Raw genomic sequence first — 27642 nt, forward strand, 5'->3', positions numbered from 1 at the left:
GAAAGGCCAATTTTGATGGTATTAGGCAAGAACTTTCAAAAGCCGCTCGGAAGCAGATGTTTGCAGGTAAAGGGACAGCTGGAAAATGGGAAGCCTTCAGAAATGAGATAACAAGAATCCAGAGAAAGTATATTCCTGTCAGGGTGAAAGGGAAGGCTGGTAGGTATAGGGAGTGCTGGATGGCTAAAGAAATTGAGGGTTTGGTTAAGAAAAAGAAGGAAGCATATGTCAGGTATAGACAGGATAGATCCAGTGAATCCTTAGAAGAGTATAAAGAAAGTAGGAGTTTACTTAATAGGGAAATCAGGAGGGCAAAACGGGGACATGAGATAGCTTCGGCAGATAGAATTAAGGAGAATCCAAAGAGTTTTTACAAATATATTAAGGACAAAAGGGTAACTAGGGAGAGAATAGGGCCCCTCAAAGGTCAGCAAGGTGGCCTTTGTGTGGAGCCACAGAAAATGGGGGAGATACTAAATGAATATTTTGCATCGGTTTTTACTGTGGAAAAGGATATGGAAGATATAGACTGTAGGGAAATAGATGGTGACATCTTGTAAAATGTGCAGATTACAGAGAAGGAATTGCTGGATGTCTTGAAACGGTTAAAAGTGGATAAATCTCCAGGACCTGATCAGGTGTACCCGAGAACTCAGTGGGAAGCTAAAGAAGTGATTGCTGGGCCTCTTGCTGAGATATTTGTATCATCGATTGTCACAGGTGAGGTGCCCGAAGACTGGAGGTTGGCAAACGTGGTGCCACTGTTTAAGAAGGGTGGTAAAGGCAAGCCAGGGAACCATAGACCGGTGAGCCTGACCTCAGTGGTGGGCAAGTTGTTGGAGGGAATCCTGAGGGACAGGATGTACATGTATTTGGAAAGGCAAGGACTGATTCGGGATAGTCAACATGGCTTTGTGCATGGGAAATCATGTCTCACAAACTTGATTGAGTTTTTTGAAGAAGTAACAAAGAAAATTGATGAGGGCAGAGCAGTAGATGTGATCTAAATGGACTTCAGTAAGGCATTCGACAAGGTTCCCCATGGGAGACTGATTAGCAAGGTTAGATCTCATGGAATACAGGGAGAGCTAGCCATTTGGATACAGAACTGGCTCAAAGATAGAAGACAGAGGGTGGTGGTGGAGGGTTGTTTTTCAGACTGGAGGCCTGTGACCAGTGGAGTACCACAAGGATCAGTGCTGGGCCCTTTACTTTTTGTTGTTTACATAAATGATTTGGATGTGAGCTTAAGAGGTACAGTTGTAAGTTTGCAGATGAATGGTAAGGTCATAGGGAGTGTTGCTGAATAAAGAGACCTTGGAGTGCAGGTTCATAGCTCCTTGAAAGTGGAGTCGCAGGTAGATAGGATAGTGAAGACGGCATTTGGTATGCTTTCCTTTATTGGTCAGTGTACTGAGTACAGGAGTGGGGAGGTCATGTTGCGGCTGTACAGGACATTGGTTAGGTCATTGTTGGAATATTGCGTGCAATTCTGGTCTCCTTCCTATCGGAAAGATGTTGTGAAACTTGAAAGGGTTCAGAAAAGATCTACAAGGATGTTGTCAGAGTTCAACAATCTGAGCTACAGCGAGAGGCTGAACAGACTGGGGCATTGGAGGCTGAGGGGTGAGCTTATAGAGGTTTACAAATTATGAGGGGCATGGATAGGATAAATAGACAAAGTCTTTTTCCCTAGGGTCGGGGAGTCCAGAACTAGAGGGCATAGGTTTAGGACGAAAGGGGAAAGATATAAAAGAGACCTAAGGGGCAACTTTTTCACGCAGAGGGTAGTACGTGTTTGGAATGAGCTCCCATACGATGTGGTGGAGGCTGGTACAATTGCAACATTTAAGAGGCATTTGGATGTGTATATGAATTGGAAGGGTTTGGAGGGATATCGGCCAAGTGCTGCCAGTGGGACTAGATTGGGTTGGGATATCTGGTCGGCATGGACGGGTTGGACTGAAGGGTTTGTTTCCATGTCTATGACTCCATGACTAAGTATAAGAGTATGGAAACCTTACTGCAAATGTACAAAATGCTGGTGTGACCACAGCTGGAGTACTGTGAGCAGTTTTGGTCCCCTTACTTAAGCAAAGATATCATTTCATTTGAAGCAGTTCAGAGAAGGTTTACAAGGATGATACCTGGAATGGAGGGATTGTCTTATGAGTAAGAGTTAAATAGGTTGAGATTCACGGGAGTTTACAAGAATGAGAGGTGATCTCATTAAAACATGTAGGATTATTAAAGGGCTTGACAGTGTAAATGCTGAGAGGATGTTTCCCCTCATGAGGGAACACAGTCTCTGAATAAAGGGGTGCAATTTCAGAATGAGATGAGAGTCCTATGTCTTCTCCAACGGTTTGAGCCCCTCGCAGAGTCCTTGTGTATATTTAAGGCTGAGATAGATAGATTATTTATAGGTCGGGGAATTGAGGGTTAACAGGGAAAAGGCAAGAAAGTGTACGTGAGGAATGTCGGATCAGCCATGATCCTATTGAATGGTGGAGCAGGCTCAAGGGATCCAACAATCTATGCCTGTATTTTTTTCTTATGGTGAATCTGAACTGCTGGATCAGCAGGTCTGGCAGCACAGTTATCCCTGTCTGAAAAGTCATACTAGATAGAAATCCTATCTCTCTCCTCGGATGCTGCCAGATCTGCTGAGCATTTCCAGCAGTTTCTGTTTCACGACCAGGAATGACAATGTGGTGCGTTTTCTTTTTTTCATTGAAAAATTGTGAGTTAGCTGATCAAACCCTTAAGAAATGCTTGAGTGTCAGCTGATTTCGTGTCTGATTTTTTTGGTTTTGTTTTGTTCATTCCTACAAACTCGCTCAGCCCTACAAATCTGAGCTTTTCTCGAACTCTGCTTTGGTTAATTATCTAACTTCGAGGTGAAAATGAGGACGGATGCTTTCGGGCTCATTCCTTGCCTTACACTTAGGGTGTAAGGAAATAATATTCAAGTCAAAACAAAGACCATTAAGAGCATTCAGCACTCAATCATCACTTTCATATGAAATCCAGACAAGCCGGAGCAGATGCTCATAGTGAGCAGATGGAGTCCCGATAGGACACGATTTACGAGGTGTTGAGTGTTAAGTGCAACCTAATCAGTTTGCCACCAGACAATTAATTCACGTCAGAAGACGTGAGATGCAGCCTTTTCACAAGATGTAGGCCGACAGTGAATTTATCAACAAACAGCTAAAAAAAAAGCAGTATTGAACAGGTTCGGTTATTGTTCTCTGCAGATCATGCAAAATGCAGCTGGACATATCCATCATTTCCGGGTTCTGATTTCCAGCATTTCCAGCATATATGCCTTTATAGCACAACGACGCTTTTGAAGTCGTACACAGCGAAGCAATAGAGTGTAACACCAGTCGGTTTTGTGTTTCGATGTTGCTATCCTGCGGGGAGGGGTGGGGGAACAATCCCTAGGCTTTGCCTGGGTGAGGTCAGACTGTCGGTGTGTCCCTTTAAAGGCAATTCGAGCTGTAAACTTCCGGTCCCGTGGTGTGTGACAGAAGGAAACTGGATGGAGAGCAGCTTGTTTCCCAGTTTCTCGGTGGGACTGTTTGTGCTGGGAAAAGGCAGTAATGGACACAGCTAATAGTGGGCTCCCAAATACCGGAGGGAGGCAGGGGAAACCGGGTTATTAGCTGTGCGGAATACCAAGCATGTGCAAAGCTAACACTTGTAGGTCTACTGAAAATATTATTGTACAAAGCTGTTGCATAATGCATTGATCCTGATGCACAAGTGCCTCTGGACTACAGTTCATTCTCGTTGGCGGTTCCAAATCATTTGCTTCCCTGTTTGCTGCTGTGTGGGGTTTCTTTGCTGCAGCAGCTGCAGGTTTATTTTGGCTGGATCTGGGCTCTGTTGTGGCTGAAGCCGGCTGCACGGATGAGCATTCAGCCTGCTCCCACAATCTGCTCCTGGAGCTCCGTGCACCGCCGATCATTCAGCATCCCACACCGCCCCTCAACTCCTGCCAGAGTTCACTTTGGTTCTGATTCGGATCTGTTTTTCTAAGAGAGAGAATGGCTTCTATCAGCCTGGGACTAAATTTCTCGCGAAAGAAGAGCTTGGCGAGGAACGCTGCAGTGGAACGGAAAAACCTCATCACCGTTTGCAGGTAAACCTGCCTGCAACATTCCTGCCCTTTGTCTGTCATTCCTCCCGGTGGGATCGGTGGGGCTTGGCTTCAGAGAATCCCAGTGAAGCTAACAGTGTGTGTGTATACGCGTTACTTCCTTGCAATTTCTATCCCTTAACATTGGTTTGCTGGCCGCTTATCTGCATTGTTATAAAATAAAGCTCTTGATTTCAAGGGCTATTTTGCATCATTTTGCTGGGTGAATTACTTTGGGATTGTGTGCACTTCCTCATGCAGTTGTCCCAGTCTGATCTATAAGCAGTGCATCGGATACTGTCAAATCATGGAGTGAACCTTTCACAGACACACTGATTGTTCCCACTCTTTTTAAAAAAAAACTCAATATTGTTGAGTTTAATACATGTCCATATGTGTAGGGCACTTGCCAAGTTTTTATTGTGACCGGGACCATCCCACAGCCCAGCCCCTTTCAGTGAATACCAATCCTGGTGCCTGTGTCTTTGAGAAGGACGGGGTAATCAGGAGGCGAATGGGACAAACCAGTTTGTCGAGTCCTGTAGAGGAGGTGCCTGTCTCAGTGGTGTGCACTGGCTGCAGTGTGTTCTCGCTGCAAACCAACTAGATCAGGCGAAGAGTCCGCTTGCTGGCAGCTAGGGAACGGCTCGGAGCGAAGAGGGGGAAGAAAAATCAAGTGCTGTTAAATTTTCCAATTGGCTGATCGAATCCGATTCAAATATTAAGATTGGATCAACGAGGCTGAGGCGCGGTAGATTAATGTGTAGCCCCTGATTTGTTGCAATGACTGTCCACACGGTGCAGGGCCATTTCTATTCCCTGTCTACCAGCTTCCAGCCATAGAAATGTATAAGTGCATTTTGCTGCTGACCCGAGGGTTACACTGAGCACCAGGAGGTGGAAGTGACCGACTGGGGAATAGGAGGGCTCTCTTCTTTCCCCGCCTGCATTTCTAGTTCGGACAGCTCCCTGTAGGTTTGCTGGATGTTTTTGTTGTCACCTTGCGCTCTCCTTTTAAGGAATACTTTATTCCCCCTCCCCCAATTAACTAGAAGTTAGAAATATTTCTGTCCCGTTTCATTCAAGGTGTACAAACATTCACACTGTTGTATTCCCCCTCCCTGCTGTGCACACACAGTGACTAATCGATATTGCTTAATGTGAGTAAATGGTGCGATTGGAATGGTTTACCAGATACTTAAACCGCTTCCTTTCATAAGTAAAGGACTGGGGTAGGGGGCTTCTCTGGTAGTGAAAATCCTACTACGGATTCAAATATTTTGTTTGACTTCAGAAAGTATTTCATCCAAAAGCAAAATCTTGTCCATCCAAATCCTAAGATGTGCAGGTCAGGTGAATTGGCCATGCTAAATTGCCCATAGTGTTAAGTGTATTAGTCAGGGGTAATTATAGGGTAGGGGAATGGGTCTGGGTGGGTTACTGTTGTAGGGTCTGTGTGGACCTGTTCGGCTGAAAGGGCCTGTTCCCATACTGTAGGGAATCTAATGTGATCCACTCCGTCAACCTTGGTCCATGTGAACTTTTGGTTTACCAGTACCTCCATTTGAATTTCCCATGGCTGTGTTTAAATTCCCTGGTGACCTTTCTCCCCTTTGTGGGCGGCACGGTGGCACAGTGGTTAGCACTGCTGTCTCACAGCGCCTGAGACCCGGGTTCAATTCCCGACTCAGGCGACTGACTGTGTGGAGTTTGCACGTTCTCCCTATGTCTGTGTGGGTTTCCTCCGGGTGCTCTGGTTTCCTCCCACAGTCCAAAGATGTGCGGGTCAGGTGAATTGGCCATGCTAAATTGCCCGTAGTGTTAGGTAAGGGGTAAATGTAGGGGTATGGGTGGGTTGCGCTTCGGCGGGTCAGTGTGGACTTGTTGGGCCGAAAGGCCTGTTTCCACACTGTAAGTAATCTAATCTATTCTCCTACTAAAAGTTTTGAAAAAGTCTGGAGACCCTGGAACACTGGGCCGTTACACATTTTCACTCAGGCCACTATCAGTTCCTTTTCCTGTAGTTATCTGGAATTTAAAATTTCCTGTCTAAACTTCCACCATCCCTGACTGAGATTTTTTCTAGTCAACCAGATCAGAGATGTTAGCACATCTCTTGAGGAAGTGGGTCTTGAACGCAGGCCTCCTGGCTCAAAGCTAGGGAGACAACCATTGTATCTCGAGCCCTCCAGCCCTTTTTGTTTATATCCAGACCATGCTCTTATGCACAACTGAACAGTTTTCCCATCACCAAATCGGCAGTAGTTTTTTTTCATCTAATAACCACTGCCAGTAAACTCATCAGTGCTTTTCAATTTAATAATTTATGTGCAAAATTTATTAGCTTGCGCTGCTCTTATCGAAGGGAACTCTCTAACCCGACCCATAATATGTCGATTGTACCTGCCTACTGACTGTCATTTTACATTTGACTACAAAAAAATTGTGCATTTAACATGTTCCATTTTGGAAAGGCAGGACTTGTACGCTTGATGGAAAGTTCCTGGGGAGTGTTGCTGAACAAAGAGACCTTGGAGTGCAGGTTCATAGCTCCTTGAAAGTGGAATCACGGATAGGATAGTGAAGAAGGCTTTTGATATGCTTTACTTTATTGGTCAGTGCATTGAGCATAGGAGTTTTACCTGCACATCCACCAATATCATTTGTTGTATCCGTTGCTCCCTACGTTGGGGAGACTGGACGCCTCCTAGCAGAGCGCTTTAGGGAATATCTCCGGGACACCCGCACCAATCAACCCCACCGTCCTGTGGCCCAACATTTCAACTCCCCCTCCCACTCTGAGGACACGCAGGTCCTGGGCCGCCTCCACTGCCACTCCCTCACCATCCGACGCCTAGAGGAAGAACACCTCATCTTCTGCCTCGGAACAGTTCAACCCCAGGACATCAATGTGGACTCCATTTCCAATGACCAGTTTTCTCATTTCCACTCTCCTCACCTTACCGCTGTTCCAACCTTCCAGCTCAGCACTATCCTCATGGCCTGTCCTACCTGCCAATCTCCATTCCCACCTATCTGCTCCACCCTCCCCTCTGACCTATCACCTCCATTCACCTATTGTACTCTTTGCTACCTTCTCCCCAGTGCTCCTCCCCCCTCCACTTATTTCTCCACCCTGGAGGCTTCCTGCTTCTATTCCTGATGAAAGGCTTTTGCCTGAAATGTCGATTTTTTTTTTCCCCTGCTTTTGGATGCTGCTTGACCTGCTGTGCTTTTCCAGCTCCACTCTCTTCTAAACTATAGAAGTTGGGAGGTCATGTTGCAGCTGTACAGGGCACTGGTTAGGCCACTTCAGGAAGGATATTGTGAAACTCAAAAGGGTTCAGAAAGGATGTTACCAGATTTGGGGGATCTGAGCTATAGGCTGGGGCTATCCTCCCTGGAGCATTGGAGGCTGAGGGGTGATCTTGTAGAAGTTTATAAAATTGAGCGGCATGGATAGGGTAAATAGATAAGGTCTCTTCCCAGGGGTGGGGTAGTTCAGAGGGCAGGTTTAGGGTGAGAGTGGTAAGACTTTAAAAGGGACTTGAGGGACAACCTTTTCACAGGGTGGCATGTGTATGGAATGAGCTGCCACAGGAAGTGGAGGCTGGTGCAATTACAACATTTGAAAAAACATCTGGATGGGTATATCAATAAGAAGGGTTTAGAGGGATTCAGGCCAAATGCTGGCAAATGGGATTAGATTAATTTAGGATATCTGGTCAGTATGGACAAATTGGACTGAAAGGTCTGTTTCTGTGCTGTACATCTGACACTCGTAAGATGGCCCAAGGAATGTATTTGGAACATTATCAAACAAAATTTGATATTGAGCCAAAATTTGACACACAGTATATCAAAAGGTTTTTCTGCATTATCATTACAAAATCACATTGACTATTGACCTCATACAATGCCTTAGACACATTTAAGTTTGTAACCTTAAAATATTGCATAATATCAGCTGTATGTCTCCTTTTTTCTGTATATTGCTCTTGTGAAGTGTCTGAAGATGCTTTATTACATCGAAGATGCTGTATAATGTGTTCAATTTTCAATAGGATTATCTCCAATTATAAAGTTTTATAAAGTGTATGAACAGAAGATCTGTTGATCTATATAGACCAGGGAGGCCCCAGATTTGTGGCTTGGCTTGAGCTGAACTGGTCAATCTCAGTGGAGTTGGTTGCCAAGATTGTATAACTTGCCTCCAGTTGATTGTGTTCTGCTATGTTTCTTTGGACCATGCACATGTGCAAAGAAGTCATCCCTCATGCTTAACTGTTTCCATGACACACCCTGCCTTTGCTCGTGTTAAGTGATAACATTGTGAAGAAGAGCAGTGGGTGACAGTGTCTAGAATGCCACACTGTTTATTAGTGTTGTCACCTGTTTGTTTTAACCTGGACAAAAAAAAATTAAATGAAATTCTAACATTGAAGGTAACAAATTCTTAGGGGGGTTGGATTGAATGATCTGTTTCCATGCTGTACATCTCTGACTCTGAACTGTAAAAATGCTTTCACTTCTGTTGCTTGTGTGACAGCAATTAAGACAGAAGAAATGGGAAGTAAAAGTAATATGTCCTAATCTTAATCATACGATGGTGGGAAATATTACCTAATCTTCCTCTTGTGACTTATTTAAAAAGTATAAAAATAGATTAAAATTGCCTTAAATATTCTTATTCTTCCCTTCTCCACACTTCATTGCAGCCTGGTGATCTATGGCATTATGTAATGTAGGCTCTTATCATCCATGAGTCTAGATTAGGGTGGTGCTGGAAAAGCATAGCAGGTCAGGCAGCATCCGAGGAGCAGGAAAATCAAGTTTCCTGCTCCTCGGATGCTGCCTGACCTGCTGTGCTTTTCCAGCACTGTTCTAATCTCGACTCAGGTTTCCAGCATCTGCAGCCCTTGTTTTTACCTCTTACTCATGAGAATAACTGAAATGACTATGCTGCTAAATGGTTGAATGTCATATTACCTAGTTTGTGCATGTTACGATGTATTGTTTTGATTGGATAGTTGTGGTTGGACTGGGTTTTGCAGTTATGTACCTTGTGAGCTGTTAGCTGGGTTCCAGTTTTTCCATTCCTGTGACCTTCATGGAACCTCCTTAGTTTGCTTTAACAAGCTTGCAAAATGGGAGAAACTGCACCAAATACTGTATGGCATTGCAATCTTTTTTTGAACCTCCTTGAAGGTCTTTATGTAGAAGTGGTGAACTTATTACTTATTGACTTTGACTTTACCCTGGGTGTCTTTCTGGTTCTTTAGGTATGTTACCTCCAGAGCTACAACAATATTTTACATGTTTTAGTTATATAATGCCTTTTAATATTATCAAAAGTCTCAAGGATGCTTCAAAGGAGCATAAAAATATAACAACAGTCAATGATCCTATTCGACAGATGACCAAAAGCTTATGTCAGAGGTTTTGCGGAAGAGAGATGGAAAAGGATGAGTGGTGGTGGGGGGGCGCAATTGTACGCTTGGGACCAAGGTGGGTGACTTAGGCATGCACAAGAATGAGAGCTGAAAGAACATGGAGTTCTTGGGTTGTGAAAGATTTTTTTAAAAAAATGTAGAAAGAAGTGAGTGTGAGGAAGAGTTTGAACATAAATTGTCATTGAAAAACATTACATAACAGTCATGAGTCATGTGTACCTGATACAGTGCATCTTGTTAAAATGTAATTTGAAACCAGCAAGCTGTAGCCATAATGGCTAAACCTAATCTGTGAGGAAGCCCAAGTTGTGTCCTATCAAGCACATATGCTGCTGTTCACTAAATAGTTTGCTTGTGTACCCTGCTAATGAGGAAAAATACATTGTATTTGCAGGAGAAATTGCTATATGATATATTTACTTTGCACCATATTTGAGGTATGAATAATGCAATGTGGCATTAAAATATTCTTTTGCCCTCATGTTTCCCCTTATGGTATCTTTCTCCTCTTAAGTTTTGGAATAGTTTCTTTTTGTTTTTCACATTGACAGATCAAACAAAAACAGGACACCAAGGAATAGGCCATTCGACCCTTGAACCTGTTCTATTATTCATTTAAATTGTGGCTGACCTATATCTTGACTCCATTTATGAATGTTTTGATGCATATTCATTTGGCCTTTGTCTATCACAGTTTTATCTATTTCAACTGATTGAGCATCCCTGGCTCTTTAGAGAAAAGAGAGAAGCCTAGTAAAGCCTGAAAACTGAGTGAATGTCTTGTCTATTGACTGGAGAAGTGTCAGCAAACTTCCTGTTTGTTCTGTGGGATAGGCTCAGTGGAATCAAAAAAGGCACTTTAGTGGCCAACATTTGACCTTCCGAGGACACTAGCAGCAGAAGCCTATTTGTTAAGAACTGCTTTGTTGAGGTCTGGCAGCTCCTCATTCTCAAATTGCAATGGGGGATTGTATTCTGTGCTGTTGTCAGTAGGGTTTTCAGGCAGAGGGTTTGCCAAGTTTGATTGCAGAGTTGAAGCTGAGCTATCAGGGTTTCCCTGCAGGCTCCAGAATCTTCTCTGAAAATGTGTTGCTGGTTAAAGCACAGCAGGTTTGGCAGCATCTCAGGAATAGGGAATTCGACGTTTCGAGCATAAGTCCTTCATCAGGAATGAGAGAGAGCAGCCAAGCAGGCTAAGATAAAAGGTAGGGAGGAGGGACCTGGGGGAGGGGCGATGGAGGTGGGATAGGTGGAAGGAGGTCAAGGTGAGGGTGATAGGCCGGAGTGGGGTGGGGGCGCCCCACTCCGGCCTATCACCCTCACCTTGACCTCCTTTCACCTATCCCACCTCCATCGCCCCTCCCCCAGGTCCCTCCTCCCTACCTTTTATCTTAGCCTGCTTGGCTACTCTCTCTCATTCCTGATGAAGGACTTATGCTCGAAACGCCGAATTCCCTATTCCTGAATGCTGCCTAACCTGCTGTGCTTTGACCAGCAACACATTTTCAGCTGTGATCTCCAGCATCTGCAGACCTCACTTTTTTTACTCCAGAATCTTCTCTCCATGGCATGTTTGTCTAACTAGATCTGTGCTTGGAAGCCAGTCTGATTGAGGGGCTCAGCTTGCTGTTGAACGAGGAATGCTGTAGGAGACTGGCCACCCAGGAGCAGTTAAGGAACCCATTGGTTAACCTTTCAGACAGTGAGAACTGATGGATCCCTAACCCTGCAGTGATTGGACAGAGGAGTGGCACAGGATGCGTGATCCTTGGGTGCTGTTCCCTGGCCTGGCACATGGGAGATTTGGTAGTGTTGGGGATGGGTATGATTGCTATGTCAGGGAACTAAGAAAACATCATTGCTCCTTTGGGTTCACACCCAATGCAGTCAAGACACTTGCCTTTTAATTGAAGCTGCCCTTGCCTCTCTGGAAAAGTCAAAGTTCAAGTGTAAAATGTATAAGGCCTCTGATCTCTATATATTTAAGGCATAATAAGCCTGTTAGCAGGTTGGGTACCTGTTCATCTCTGGGACAGTCCCTGTTAAGTTCTAATAGTTTGAGGTCAGGTTTAAGATTGGTACAATCCACTTCCTGTGACTCCAACCCAACCATATTTGGGGTTAAAGTTAGCCCTTGTTGTCTAGTTCCGTAACATCATGGCTACTTTTTAATCACTAGGATGCGTAAGATACTTTTATATGACCTGATATCCCTCTGACTGTACACTGGAATCCCAGTCATCAAGCCTAAAAAAAGGCTTTTAAGCACATCAAGTCTACACCAGTCAAAAACCATCACCAAACTTATCTAATCAGTTTTCCCAGCACTTGGCCCATAGCTTACATGCATTGGCATCATAGAAGTGCCCAACTAAATACTATAAAAAATGTTCTCAGGGTTTCTGCCTCTACAACCTTTTACATGTAGTGAGTTCCACCACCTTCTGGGCAAAAAGAAATTCCTCACATTCCTCCTCAACCTCCTTGACTAATCTGTCTATTTGTTTTGGGCCGATTATTCAAAACTGATGTAGTCTGACCAAGCCTCTGTATAATTCACAAAAAACTTCCTTCTCTTTCATCTGTCCATTGACCTTTAGAGCTTATGTACATTTTTGTACATCTGAATAAATCCCTCTGTTCCTGCACAGCTCCTTGCTTCTCTTTAAACTAGTCACATTTGTCAGCCTTGATCTGAGCTTAACCATCTACTACTTCAAGTTGAAATCTACCAGTTTTTCTCTGCTTGCCTAGTCTATTATGTGACTATATAACTTTATGCTTGAGTCTGTGTTGAATCAAAGCAAGTCCTGAAGACTAAGTGGCACAGAGGCAGACTGGCTTGGCAAAACTCAAAAGATATTTGACAAGCCATGCTACATTTATCTTTATAAATGCATTTTCTGCATGGGGCTTTAATAGAGCTCCTTATTCTGTGGATGTTTGAATAGATTAACTTCCTTAATATTAAATTTTCATAAGCCTGGGATGTAAAGATGCCATCAGCTCAATAAAGTCCAATCCTATCAAGGACTAATGCTCCATTCATGAAACTTGGGCTGAGATTTTTGACTCCCTCTAAGCACACTTGCACAGTTGAAATAGAAGTCTTAGTAGCACTTGAATAAACCCAATATATGCCTATCAGGTTATTACAAATGATTGTATTAAAGTAGCTGGGAAATGTTGGATATTTTCTTATTGCACAATGACAGAGGCCAAGGTGAAATCTGCAAGGTTGTAATGCTGAAAAAAGCATGTGTGGTGTACTGGGGGCATGCTGGGCAGACAGGTCAGAGGTTGAAGCCATCTTCTGTTTACATAATCATTGCATTATTGAGATAGTGAGAGTGTCCCTACCTCTGACCTAGGAGGCCTGGGTTCAAGTCCCACCTACTTCCAGATGTGTGTAATAACATTCAGGAATAGATTATTTAGAAAATTATCTGAATGCTAAAAATGTGGGAATGGAATTCTCCTGCATGAATATCCTCCCAGATATGGGTACATTGCATAAATTGGCAGCCCTTTATCGTAAGCTTATGCAAACTTATTCTCCATTTTTAAAAAGTTGCCTTTTTTCTCTGAATGAGCAAGTGCTTTCACTAGAGAAAACCTTTAATTGTAGATTGACACACCTCCTTATTTAACATTGTTGGTATGATTTCTTTGCTGAAAATGTGTTGCTGGTCAAAGCACAGCAGGTCAGGCAGCATCCAAGGAACAGGAAATTCGACGTTTCGGGCCAGAGCCTGATTCCTGATGAAGGGCTCTGGCCCGAAACGTCGAATTTCCTGTTCCTTGGATGCTGCCTGACCTGCTGTGCTTTGACCAGCAACACATTTTCAGCTCTGATCTCCAGCATCTGCAGACCTCACTTTTTACTGGTATGATTTCTTTCACTGGACTCGACTAGAAATGCAATGTTTCCCTTACAAAAGTATCATTTCTGTCAAATGCTCAATAGGATTCTCAGTCTTTGAGATTAGTATGTAATAAGGTTCGTAAACCAGCTTCTTTCATTCAAATTTCAAACAAACCTTTGTTATTCAGAAATGATTTGTTTTCTCCTGAATGATTTTGCAAACTGCACATTCAAGATCACTTGTTCCAACTTAAACTAGCTTTTCGCTATATTTATGACTTACCTGACACTTTTCAATTATGGAATACAATCGATCTCACTTAATCATCGAGATGTACAGCATGGGAACAGACCATTCAGTCCAACTTGTCCATGCCAACCAGATATCTTAGCCTAATCTAGTTCCACTTGGCCCATATCCCTCTAAATGCTTCCTATTCACATGCCTTTTTAAATGTTGTAATTGCACCAGCCTCCACCATTTTCTCTGGCAGCTCATTCCATGCACGCACCACCATTCGTGTGAAAGTGAAGTCCCTTTTTATCTTTTTTTTTCTCTCTCTTTCCCCCTAAACCTATGCCCTCTAGTGCTGAACTCTTCCACTCTAGGGAAAAGACCTTGTTTATTTATCCTATCCATACCTCTCATGATTTTATAGTCCTCTATAAGGTCACCCTTCTGCCTCCACTCCAGGGAAAACAGCCCCAGCCTATTCAGCCTCTCCCTATAGCTCAAATCCTTCAACTCTGGCAACATCCATGTTAATCTTTTCTGAACCCTTTCAAGTTTCACAGTATCCTTCCAATAGGAAGGAAATCAGAATTGCATGCGATATTCCAGCAGTGGTCTAACCAATGTCCTCTACAGCCGCAATATGATATCCCAACTCCTATCCTCTATACTCTGACCAGTAAAGGACAGCATACCAAAGGCTGTCTTCACTATCTTATCTACCTTCCACTTTATTTCAAGGAACTATGAATGTGCACTCCAAGGTTTCTTAGTTTAGCATAGAGTCATAGAGATGTACAGCATGGAAACAGACCCTTCGGTCCAACTCGTCCATGCCGACCAGATATCCCAACCCTATCTAGTCCCACATGCCAGCACCCGGCCCATATCCCTCCAAACCCTTCTTATTCATATGCCTTTTAAATGCTGTAATTGTACCAACCTCACCACATCGTCTGGTAACTCATTCCATACACGTACCACCCTCTGTGTGAAAAAGTTGCCCCTTAGGTCTCTGATATATCTTTTCCCTCCAGTTTTGGACTCCCTGACCCCAGGGAAAAGACTTTGCCTATTTATCTTATCCATGCCCCTCATAAATTTGTAAACCTCTAGAAGGTCACCCCTCAGCCTCCGACGCTCCAGAGAAAACAGCCCCAGCCTATTCAGCCTGTCCCTGTAGCTCAGATCCTCCAACCCTGACAACATGTAAATCTTTTCTGAGCCCTTTCAAGTTTCACAACATCTTTCCAATAGGAAGGAGACCAGAATTGCACGCAGTATTCCAACAGTGACTTAACCAATGTTCTGTGCAGCCGCAACATGACTTCCCAACTCCTGTACTGAATACTCTGACCAATAACGGAAAGCAAACCAAATGCCTTCTTCACTATCCTATCTACGTGCGACTCCACTTTCACGGATCTATGAACCTGCATTCCAAGGTCTTTTTGTTCAGTAACACTCCCTAGGACCTTACCAATTAGTGTAGAAGTCCTGCTAAGATTTGCTTTCCCAAAATGCAGCATCTCGCATTTATCTGAATTAAACTCCATCTGCCATTTCTCAGCCCATTGGCCCATCTGGTCCTTTTGTAATCAGAGGTGACCCTCTTCGCTGTCCACTACACCTCCAATTTTGGTGTCATCTGCAAACTTATTAACCATGCCTCCTATGTACACATCTAAATCATTTATATTATCTGAAATGGGACTGCAAGTTGTACAGTTGGTGCTTGACCTACTGGAATGGAGCAGATGCGTTCAATCTCCACTGAGAGAAAGTATACCAAGGTTATGCAAGGCAGTGTTAACAAACTATATTTTGAATTTGGAGAACTTTGAGAGTCTGAGTTTCAAAGAAAACTGTAGGCTTTAAAATGGTGGCAATCTAGTTAAGAATTTTTCTTTGTTTTAAAATAAAGTACTAATAATTTATAAAGGTTAGATGCAAATTCAGGAATGGTTTTCATTTTGAACATAATGGTATCCCACATTTCAGCTTTATCAACTCCAGTAATAGTGCCAGCAATGTGACTGTTCAGTTTGAATATGGCTCAACTCCAAAAAGCCATAAATGTCCTGCAGCTAAAGTAATGTTGAGTTTATATGGTGACCTATTATTTCAAGATGGCAGTTCTTGTGCTCCCAATAAATAAGTATTGAATAGCTCATCCTTTTTCTATATCGAAGTATCAGTGGTATAATATTTGTCATGATTTCTGGCTGCTTTAAAAAGAAAATCACTTCAGGAAAAGCTTATTAAAAGCAAGCTGTGCCAAAATAATGAAGGATTCAATGTCTTGGACAAATGGTGTTTTGGTCTGACATTGTAGTAATAGGACTAATTTTATTCGATGAACTTGTATTAATTTTGCCTTGAGTACACTTCATTTTAGGCTGAGTCGCAGGTGATCTATCTTAGCTGCTGGAAGTAACCTTATCATAATTATATTCTTTGTGAAATGTATTATACTCCAAAAAGTATTTAATTTTTTCAAATGAAAAATTAGACTGACTTGGAATCACAATGAAGCAGTGAGGTTCTTAGATTGGCATCTCTACTTAAGCAAATTGAAATGCCCCACACTGTGTTTTGTGTAGATAACATAATACTGGTGATGAATATAATACTGTATTGAATTAACTCCAGATGGGCATGTGTCTCCTGCTGAATTTCAATCCAAACATCCCCCTTTTTATTCACTTTATGCTTGCAATTATCTTTCATTTTACTATATACGTTTTGAGCTCCAAGTTACCATTACATGCAGACATGACTCTGTTCCTGTGCATTAGCAACTGCTTGTTATTCCAGCTAGTCCCCTTTTTTTTTGTTTCCATGTATGGCACACAAAAGGTAAAGTGGCTGTATCTTGTGATTGTGAACATGTGGGTTGTTGGCTTTTTCTCCATTGTCTGCTCGTGGGATAATGTGCTGTCTGACTTGATTTGAAAATCTTTTCAGCTGACTCTGCTAACTTGCATTTGCTGTGTCTGGCAAGGCAGTCTTTTCATTGTATGACTTTTGCATCAAAATTTTATTTTTCTACAGTCCTTCCCCCTCTGTCTTGCACTCTCTCTCTTTTTTGAGTCAGTTGGTGTGGCCTCCAAAACACTGAATCGCATTTTGGAGAATTAAAGATGATCAATTTTGAGATTTTAACTTATTTTTTCTTCCAAATAGCTACACTTTCATGTCTAATACCTGAAATTCTGACTGCTAATGACTATTGCAGTTCTGATGTAGCTAGTGTTGGGACTACAACCATTCAAGTGATATGTTAACGATCTGGACGAAGAGACTGAGGACATTGTTACAGCAGACACACCGATAAGTGGAGGGACAAGTAATGTTGAGGAAGCAGGGAGGCTGCAGAAGGACTCAAGAGGCTGGTAAAGTGGGCAAAGAAGTGGCAGATGCAATATCTTAAGTTTATCCATTATGGTGGGAGGAATACAGATGTAGACTATTTTCTAAATGGAGAAGGGATTCAGAAATCTAAAGCACAGAGTCCTAGTTCAGGATTCTCTTAAGGTTAACGTACAGGTTCAGGTGGCAGTTGAAGCATGTAATGTTAGCCTAAGTTTCAAGAGGGCTAGAATGCTAGAGCAGAGATGTACAGCTGAGGTTATATAAGACTCTGGTCAGACCAAATTTGGAATATTGAGTAGATTTGGGCCCCATATCGAAACAAGGATGTGTTAAGGGAGGGGGTTCCAGAGGCTATTTTAAAAGAACGATTGTGGGGATGGAGGGCTTGACATATGAGGGGTAATTGAGGACTTTGGGTCTGTACTTGGTGGAGTTTAGAAGAATGGAGGGAGAATCTGATTTAAAGTTAGAATACTGAGAAGCCTGAGTAGAATGAACATGGACAAGCTCTCCGCTAGTAGGAGAGACTAAGACATGATGGCACAGCCTCAGTGAAATGATGACCCTTTTAGAACTGAAATGAGGAGTTTCTTCACAGGTTAATGAATCTGTGAAATTCATTGTCACTGAAGGCTGTGGAGGTCAAGCCATTGAGTGTATTAAAGACAGAGATTCTTGATTAGTAAGGTAATTTAAGGGTGACAAAGAGAAGGCAGGAGACTGGGAAACATATAAACCATGATTGAATGGTGGAGCAGACTCAATGGACTGAATGGCCTAATTCTGTTCTTGTATGTTATGAATTTGCTATAACATTGGTCTCTTTAAATTTATTTGATGTCTCTGTGAGCATTGTTCCAGAACTTAAGCTTTGTATTCAAGGTTTTCACTTTTGGATTGGTATCTGATTTAACTTCACACAGGTCTGTGAAGTTCATAACGTTGCAGGAAGCACCTAGTGTCCATCTGGCACTTCAGATTAATTTTGTACATTCTTCATCGCAATAGTTTAAAAACCACTTTCCTCCTTTACACTCTGCCAACCTATGAATCATTGAAATCTTTGTCTGACATGTCTCCAGTAACCACACTTGATTTTGTCTGAATCACTGTCTGACATCTTTATAGGCTTGAATATCTGCTTCCGAGCTAAATACGGTGTACAAAATAATTTAGCTCTATGCAGTTAAACCACTTTTTTCCATTCTGGATATGTTTTCCTTTGTGATGACCTCTACAATATTTACAACTTGACAGTCACCCTTGTTTTTTTTTTCTTCCTGTTGGCTCATCTGTGGATTGTTATTGCTTTTCTGTACGTTGTACTTGAAAGATGCAGGCTGCTTTTCAACCCAGTGGCCAATCCCTTCATATTGTAGGGACACTCACCTGTTCTCCCATGTGCATGCTATTGCTGTTGCTTCTACAAGCTCTGACCTTCTGAACATATTTATAACCTGCTTCAAGAGTCAGATTCTTTTTTTTGTTTTGTTAGCACTGTCATGGTAGGGTTTCTTGTGCTTAAAATAGTTGTCTTTTTTAATTAGCTACTTTTTCTAATTGCCCAATTTCGAGGTTCTGCAAGCTGTTAGTGCTGTTTTGTATTAATCAATGGACTCTCTATTGCCTTGGTCCCTATCATTAAGCATGTAAGCTTGTTTGGAGTTCAGAGTACCTTCAAAGCTTCCAGCATGTGTTTTTCTGCTCTTCAGAGATTTAGATCAGAACATACTTTGAAACAGTCTCTTCCCAACAATGAATTTTAAAAGAGTGTTGTGATTTGTACATTTTTTACTTTTCCTTGACAAATCTGTTCCTATTTCACAATTCTGCTTTTGTGTATGGAAAAGCATTTTGGTTTTGCTTCATGTCCTTCATCATTTGAACAGGAACTGATAGGGGAAAAGAAGTTGCCTTTTTTAAAACTTGTTTTAACTGTAGCTTTGATTTTAATAGCAGCTGACAGCTTTGTATGTTCCTGTGTCTCCTCGCTATTGGCTGTGCTTTCCTATCGCTCAGCAACGTCACCTCAGTGCGACGTCTGACACTTTTTTGTGTATAGCACTGCACTGAATTTATCATGAGGACTTTACCTTTCAGATGTTAGCTTAAGTTAGCTTGGATGTTAAGATGTTCGCTTGCAGTGTGTGTGCTTCACGATTAATTTGATTATGACAGACTAAGAGGGACATCTATTATTTGAATGGTGATATGTTGGGACATACAATTGGATTGGGAGTCCTTGTACAACAATCAGTGAAAGTAGACTGGCATATGTAGCAAGCAATTAGGAAGGCAAATGGTACATTGGCTATCACTGCAAGAGGATTTGAGTTCAGAAATAGGGATGTCTTATTGCAGTTGTACAGGCCCTTGGTGAGACTGCACCTTGAGTATTGTGTATTTTTGATCTCCCTACCTAAGCAAAGGTATACTTACCACAGCAGGATTGCAGCCGGGTTCACTAAACTGGTTCCAGGAATGACAGGATAGTCATATGAGGAGAGATTATTTCAACTGGGTTTGTATTTACTTGAGTTTAGAAAGGTGAGAATGGATCTATTTGGAGCATATGTCATTGACCAGATGCAGGCAGGATGTTTCCTATGATTGAGGATTCTAGAACCAGGGATCACAAACTCAGGATTGTGGGTAGGCCGCATTTAGGATTGAGATAAGAAAGATTTCTTCACCCAGAAGATGGTCAGTTTGTGGAATTTACTACCAGCGAAAGCTGCTGTGTTCAAGAAAGAGAGAGATTAGATAAATGTTTAGATGTTAGATAAAGCAGAACATGGGTTTAAATTATTGAATAAACCATGATCGTATTGAATGGCAAGGTGGGCTCAAAGGGCCGAATGGCTGCTTCCCTCTGTCTGTTTCTGTGTATAATTATATTTCCATACCGTGTTTGGTTTGAAGTGGCTTTTATTATGTACCCACATCCAACGTACTTCGAAGCCAATAAGTAGAAATTAATCCTTGTTACTGCTTATAGATGCAAAGCAAATGCAACAAGATTCAATTTTGGTGCTTGGCCCTGAAGTATTTCAAAAGCATCTGACATGAAATTAGCCAAATAGTACTTGAAGTGGTTACTGGCTTCAACATTAGACCCACTGGAAATGCTAATCAAGGGCATAGTGCCTTTTCTTGGTTCCCTCTATTGATTTTCTTTGCCATGAGTGGAGCAAGGGTTGGATGTAGGTTGGAGGTACAGTCCTAGCAGTGGTGACCATTGAAAAGCTGCTCCATTTTAAAAAGAATGTACTCCTGCTATCATTTCCCCCATGAGACCTTGCCTAAAAGTCACTTCCAACCAGGCAGGGGACCTAAAATTGAATTATTTCGTCTGGAGAGCGGCCTGTTGACACCATCTGGATGAGACCTGTTAGCATGGTGCAAGGAGTTTGTTTTGTCATGCTTTAGATCCCTGCGCACTTTTACAAATCCCACCATGGCTTTTCCCTCAACTTTTATTTTTATCGACTCCAGGTCTCCAACCTTTTGGTCCTCAGACTCTGATCTTCCATAACTTTGTATTATAGTATGCTATTGGAGTTCCATTCTCCAGTAACTCCTCCCTAACTTATTTTCCATTACTCCTGCATTCTTTAAAAATCTGCTGAAAATAACGTATCAGTTTGTTTGTTCAGCAATTGTGGGTAATGTTCTTGTGCAGAATTAATATATTCTTTGGGAGTTCCCCTTTTAAAGCAAATATAATTTGTACATAATGTAAGTTATTATAGCTGAGGCCAGTCTATACAAGTAACAGATTCAGTAATTTCTTTGAACCCATTGAGTAAAAACAGCTGAGATGACCTGTAAGTATCACACAGCTGTGTTAATTCATTTAGATTTGTACTGAGCACTAGGATTGTTGAAAAAGCTATGTACTAATAATCTAGTCGCACCATTCAATGTGATCTGGAATGCATGTAATTACTGTAATGTTGGAATAATTATAAGCCAGATTTGCTATTTTTTTTGGAGGATAAACAAACTGAATCACAATGTAATTCCCAGAACGTTGATAAAAATCCCACGTAATTAGAATGGAAATAAGATGAGTGGTTTACAACAGTGGAGTAAGTTATGTTTGTAATTAATAAATTATAACTAACAATTTTACTGAAAGCATTGATATCATTTTGGGATGTCTTTTTAAAGTAATTTTGGATTTTTAAAAAATTGGCTGTATGAATATATGTCTGGATGATGCAACTGATATATAATTCCTACGAAGAAGATTTAATGACTCTGAAGAACTTTTTTTAATTGAAAATTTGTGATTTAAGTTTTGGGAAATGATATGATCAGTGTATAATTAGTTCTGAATGAAGGTAATCTATGAAATTGGTTGTGCTATGCTTTTTCATTTTTAAAAATTGATTATGCAAATAGTTGTAAATACGTACGACTTGCTGTAGTTGAAAATGAGCCATCGGGAGATTTACTATGCCTCTATTGCACAGACCAATGTGGAACATTTACTTGAGAAAAACTATAATAGGAGAGAGAACATTTATTTTAAGCTTGAATTAAGTGTGAGGCATGTTAGCAGGCAGTTGAATAATACAAGAATTGAGTTTGGCTTGTCAAGATCGATCAGCATTAATTTATTTTCAAATGGATTTTGCTGATTAATTTAATGTGGTGAGCATGACTATATCATGGCATTCCTTTGTCATCTAAATGATGAGCCTCTTATGGTGACTTGAGCTGTTGCTCTGAAGTCTGGGAGATCTTGACAAATGCTTAGTTGTTGGCATTTAAATTGTGATTTTTTTTCACTTAGCAGAATGGGCTTTGTGAAGGCTGCTATCTTTCACTCTGATTCATGGTCAAAAGTTGCATGACACCAGGTTATATTCCAACAGGTTTATTTGAAAACCCAGGCTGTTGGAGCCTTTCTCCTCCTCCAGGTGCCAGTGAGGTTCCAACAGCCTGTGTTTTCAAATAAACCTGTTGGACTATAACCTGCTGTCATGTGGTCTTTGACCTTGTCCAACCAAGTCCAACACTGGCACTCCACATCAGAGCTGATTCACTTCGTACAATTGATATCCAGGTTTTAGAACAATAAATCAAGTCACTGGAAAAGTCATCTGGGCCAACCAACTCACCTGCCAAGTTCTGAAGCAAGTTCCCTCCCCCTCACTATTGAAGAACTGTTTCTAGGGTGAAGTTTAGTATGCTTTCCGTTTTATTGGTCAAAGTATTGAGTAGAGTTAGGAGGTCATGTTGCGGCTGTATGGGACATTGGTTGGGAAAATTTTGGAATATTGTGTGCAATTCTGGTCTGTTATGAAACTTGAAAGGGTTCAGAAAAGATTAACATGGATGTTTCCAGGGTTGGAGGTTTTGAGCTGTAGGGATAGGCGGAATAGGCTGGGGCTGTTTTCCCTGGAGCGTCGGAGGCAGAGTGGTGACCTCGGAGGTTTATAAAATCATGAGGGGCATGGATAGGATAAATAGACAAGATCTTTTCCCTAGAGTGGGGGAGTCCAAAACTAGAGGGCATACCTTTTTAGGTAAGGGGCAACCTTTTCACAAAAGGGTGGTGCATATGAAAGAATGAGCTGTGAAGGAACGTGTTGGAGGCTGATAAAATTGCAACACTTAAAAGATATCTGGATAGGTGTATAAATACGAAGGATTTAGAAGGATATGGGCCAAATGCTGGCTAATTAGGTTAGGATAGCTGGTCGGCATGGGCGATTTGGACCGAAGGGTCTGTTTTTGTGCTGTGCATCTGACCGTAGAGTATTTTGCAGAATTTATGAAAATGCATGACATTCAGACATTAAAAAAAAATTTCCAATATCAAATGGTCAACTGTGACCACATTCATTGATTCTGGTTCCTGAATAGGTACGACTCTGAAGAACAGTCTGACTGTGTATGTGACTGATTTTAAACGGTCTTTTCTCAAACTGAAGAACCAGTTACTGAACGTCCACTACCATCAAGATGAGATTCAGCAAAGTCTACAATTTTAAAATGTTCAAAGCCAAGTGACTTATGAAGCTTGGATTTCATTAGATATGAGAAAAATCCAACACAGAAGGATCTTCCACCAAGTTCATGTGCATAGTTAATCAGCTACTAATTTGACTAATTATTGGTCCCTTTCAGATAAGGTGAATATTTACAGATTACAAAGTAAGAGACCAGTAGGAAATTAAAAGAAATAAAATTAAGAACTAAGTAAACAAGGGCAGCACGGTGGTTAGCACTGCTGCCTCACATCACCAGCGATCCAGATTCAATTTCAGCCTCTGGTGACTGAGTGCGTGGAGTTTGCACGTACTCCCCATGTCTGCGTGGGTCTCCTCTGGGTGCTCTGGTTTCCTCGCACGGTCCGAAGATGTGCAAATCAGGTGAATTGGCCATGCTAAATTGCCCACAGTGTTAAGTGCATTAGTCAGGTGATGTGGCCCTGACACCTGACCAATTCAGGGGACAGGAGGGTGTGACAATGAGAGAGGCAAGTAAAAGGATCCAGGAGGTGGTGTTGCCTCACTTGACCTTGTCTAACAGGATTGAGGTTCTTGCTTTCTTGGGGGATGCAAAACTGATCATAGCACAATAATACAGGGAGTCATTTGTGGGGGGGTGTGGAGGTGTAGGGAGTGTGGAAAGAAAACGGAAATGTAGTTGTAATCAGAGATAGTGTGGTCAAGGGAACAGACACTTTCAGGATTGAAAGTCCTGAAGACTCTTGTTATCCGCCTGGTGCCTGGGTTCAGGATATCTCAGCTGGACTGCAGAAGGACTTAGAGTGGGAAGGGAAAGATCCAATTCTTGTGGTCCATGTACCAATAATATTGTTGGAATGAGACCCTGTTAAGGGAATATGAGCAGCTAGGTGCTAAATTATAAAGCAGAACTGAAAAGGTAACGATCTCTGGGTTACTATTTGAGTCATGGGCAAATTGAGAGATTTGACAAGATAAAATCAGCAAATGCATGGCTCAAAGATTGACCTGAGACAAATGAATTTGAATTGTGGGTCATTGACATCCATACTAAAGAAGGAGGGAGCTGTTCTGATGGGATAGGCTCTACCTGAATCATGCTGGGATCAGAATTCAAGGACTTGGGAGTCCTAATTCACGATTCTCTTAAGGTTGGCATGCAGGTTCAACTGACAGTTAGGAAGACAAATGCAATGTTAGCATTCACTTCAAGAATACAAGAGCAGAGATGTACTGCTGAGGCTGTATAATGCTCTAGTCAGACCACATTTGGAATATTGTGAACAGTTTGGGCTTTGTGTTTTAAGGAAGGATATACTTGTTGAAGGTGGTCCAGAGGAGGTTTAGAAGAATCATCCCTGGGATGAAGAAGTTGTTGTTTGAGGAGCAGTTGAGGACTCTGAGTCTTTATTCGATGGAATTTAGAAGGATGGGTGGGAGATGGATCTGATTGAAACTTACATTCTATCCAAGCCCCTCTGTATTCTGTATGTGGAGAAGATATTTCAACTATTAGGAGAGATGAGGATCTTGAAGGCACAGCCTCAGAGTGCAAAGACACTTTTAGAATTGACATGAGGAATTTCTTCAGCCAAAGGGTGTTGAATTGTGTGGAATTTGATGCTGCAGAAGGCTGTGGAGGCTAAATCCTTAAGTATATTTAAGATTGAGATATGTTCTTGATTAGTAGGGGGATTAAGGGTTGTGGGGAAAAATGTCGAAAAATGGAATTAAGTAACATAGGAATAGATTCCCTACAGTATGGAAGCGGGCCCTTTGGCCCAACCAGTCCACATAGACCCTCCGAAGAGCAACACACCCAGACCCATTCCCCTACCCTACATTAACCCCTAACTAATGCACCGAACACTACGGGCAATTTAGCATGGCCAATTCACCTGACCTGCACATCTTTGGATTGTGGGAGGAAACTAGAGCACCTGGAGGAAACCAATGCAGACACTGGGAAAATGTGCAGACTCCTCACAGACAGTCACTCGGGTCCCTGGTGCTGTGAGGCTGCATACCGCCCTATCAACCATTACTGAACGGCAGAGCAGAGATGATCGGCCAAAATGGGCTAATATTGCTTTTAGACTAAAATATATAATTATCTGGCTTACTTTTCAGTATTTAAAATTATAATATTCCTACATGTATGTCTTCCATAAGAAGGAAGAATTAAAATTGCCTTACTGAAGGTTGGATGCCAAAATGCACAATTGCATGAGTCAAGTTGACTACTTTTTTGTTTTTTTCTTATTTTAGCAGAACATTCCATCTATGATACCAGTAGTGTGGTCATTTGAGAATGTGTTGGATGGCTCAGTAATTATGGACTCCCATTTGTAGCAAAGTTGGCAAGGAGTGTGAATTGAAAAATACTGTATACAAAAAAAAATTAAGCTTGGCTTCCTACTGGACATGGATGATGAGCTTTTAAGCTTCATAGTTATGATTTGGGGCTGGGTTTAAATTTGACTTATTGGGGTGGCTTTTTAAATAGTGACAATTGAATTATTAAAGGTAGAAGTGGAAACTTTATCTTGAAAATTAAGATTTGCTAGTTGGACCAGTTATTGGTGAAAACAGTGCGAGTTACTGACTGCAGTTGGACCTCCATATAAAGACATTGTTACCAATTGTCCGCTTTGAGGCCAGAAGCAAGTGAAGTGAGTTTTTGTGTAAAAATGGCTGTTACTATTAACAAATGTAACATGTTTTCAGTCACATTAGTGTTTATTGCTGTCAAGTACTTTGGCATCTATTAGCTTTCTTTCGGAGCATTCTTGATATAACTTTTTGATATTCGAATCTGATTCTATGACTTGACTGAATTGAGCTTCTCCCACAAAAGAGTCAGTTGTGAGCTAATTGACATGCAATACAGGATTGTTGGATGTTTCGTAAAAGTAGATTTATTGAGTTTCTGATTGAAAATTCTGCTGAAAATGGCATTTGAACTTGAACCAATCGGTTCAATTCAAAAGAAAATGAGGTAAATGTAATCCTGATTGTTTTGCTGTCAGCAACTCGCAGAAATCCAGATGTGCACTTACCTTCAGATAAATTAAATTAATTCCTAATTTGAGTGATTTTCTCTCTGGTGCTTTTGCATATTGCTTAATTACCTCACTAATTTGAAGCCATTATTTGTCTGCATGAATAATTTTAAAAACTTCTTTGGAAACTGAACATATTCTTTAGAAGGGCTAATTTATTGCCAGCATGATATTGGAATCTGTAATTACTCCACTGGCTGTTTTACTATCCCTTTTCTGCACCCTTCCTTCCCATTTCACTTGTATTGTTGTTGAAACCAGAACTGGACATGATACCGGACTATTAGGGCAGCATGGTGGCTCAATGGTTAGCACTGCTGCCTCTCAGCACTAGGGACCTGTGTTCGATTCCATCCCTTGGTGACTGGGAAGTTTGCACATTCTCCCCATGGCTGCATGGGTTCCCTTCCACACTCCAGCGATCTGCAGGTTGGGTAGATTGGCCATGGGCAATGCAGGGTTACAGAGATAGGCTAGGGCGCTTGGTCTGGATGGGGTACTCTTTTGGAATGTCAGTGTGGACTCAATGGGCTGAATAACCTGCCTCTACACAGTAGGGATTCTGTGGTTAATGCTGTCAGAATTCCAACGAGATGGTGCTATTTGAGCACAAGCATTTCTTCTGTCCCTCTGTAGAAAGGTTTGAAAGCAGTTGACCAGCAGTTCAAGATTGTCGTAAAAAGAATAGTGAAGCATGAGTTTGAAGCAACAAATGTTTCATGTCTAATTCTGAAACTTAAAAGTAAAGAACATGGACCACACTTTGAAAGGGATTAAATTATCCTGAGTTTCTGCATAGCACTTTATCAAAATCTCGGATATGCTTGAGTACTTCAAACTGAATTCCTTTTTTTGTTGTTGAGGGGCTGGGGGAGGTGAATGCAGCCACTATTATGTAGTAAACATGTTCCTCCGTGTTGACCTAGTTCTAAAAGGCAAGGTTCACTAGCCAAATAATACATTAATGTCACAGCAAAATATGTTGACTCATATAATACGTGATACAAATGACATGCTTTTTAGCAACTCAACAAACATTATCTACCTCTGGATAGAAAAATCTTGGCCATAGAACCCCTCTAAGTACAGGTTAAAAGCTCAGTCTAATAACGTATGTCCAGTGTTTGATTTTGAGAAATATATTCAGGTGGGTGCTCAGACCAGACCAACCATAGTAGTTGCTTGTACAATTGCTAACTCTGCTTGCATACGTTTCTGAAGAATTCACCATGGGGTGAGTTGTCATCACAGCCTTGGTCTAATCAAAAAAACCTTTTATAACTATTTTAGTCACATGTTTATGATGTCCCTCCTGTCTTTCTGAGGAATCCATCTTTACTTTCTGCAGATGATTCGGCATTCCTAGATGTCTAGGAGAAAGTGAGGACTGCAGATCTTAGACTGCTGACAATCCTAACTGGTAGCAGAGGGGTTGATGTATGCTAAGAAGACCTTTTTATTCTTTGACCCCTAGTTGACAAATTGATTGAATCCATTGCAGGCAGTATGGCTATAGAAATGTTC

General features: G+C 41.6%; 1 protein-coding gene across 2 annotated transcripts in view; it reads left to right on the top strand.

The window, feature by feature from the left end:
• Positions 1 to 3388: 3388 nt before the first annotated feature.
• The window catches only part of rundc3b (RUN domain containing 3b), a 117282-nt gene continuing 93028 nt past the window's right edge, over positions 3389 to 27642 (top strand). Inside the window, exon 1 of one of the 2 annotated variants that reach the window (XM_060825551.1) lies at positions 3389 to 4150. In XM_060825551.1, coding sequence (XP_060681534.1) covers positions 4056 to 4150 — 95 coding nt within the window. In that variant the 5' untranslated portion in view covers positions 3389 to 4055. The remainder of the gene's footprint in view (positions 4151 to 27642) is intronic. The other variant, XM_060825552.1, reaches the window with a different exon arrangement.

Source organism: Hemiscyllium ocellatum, chromosome 5 (genome assembly GCF_020745735.1).
Source record: "Hemiscyllium ocellatum isolate sHemOce1 chromosome 5, sHemOce1.pat.X.cur, whole genome shotgun sequence".
Classification (NCBI taxonomy): Eukaryota; Metazoa; Chordata; class Chondrichthyes; order Orectolobiformes; family Hemiscylliidae; genus Hemiscyllium; species Hemiscyllium ocellatum.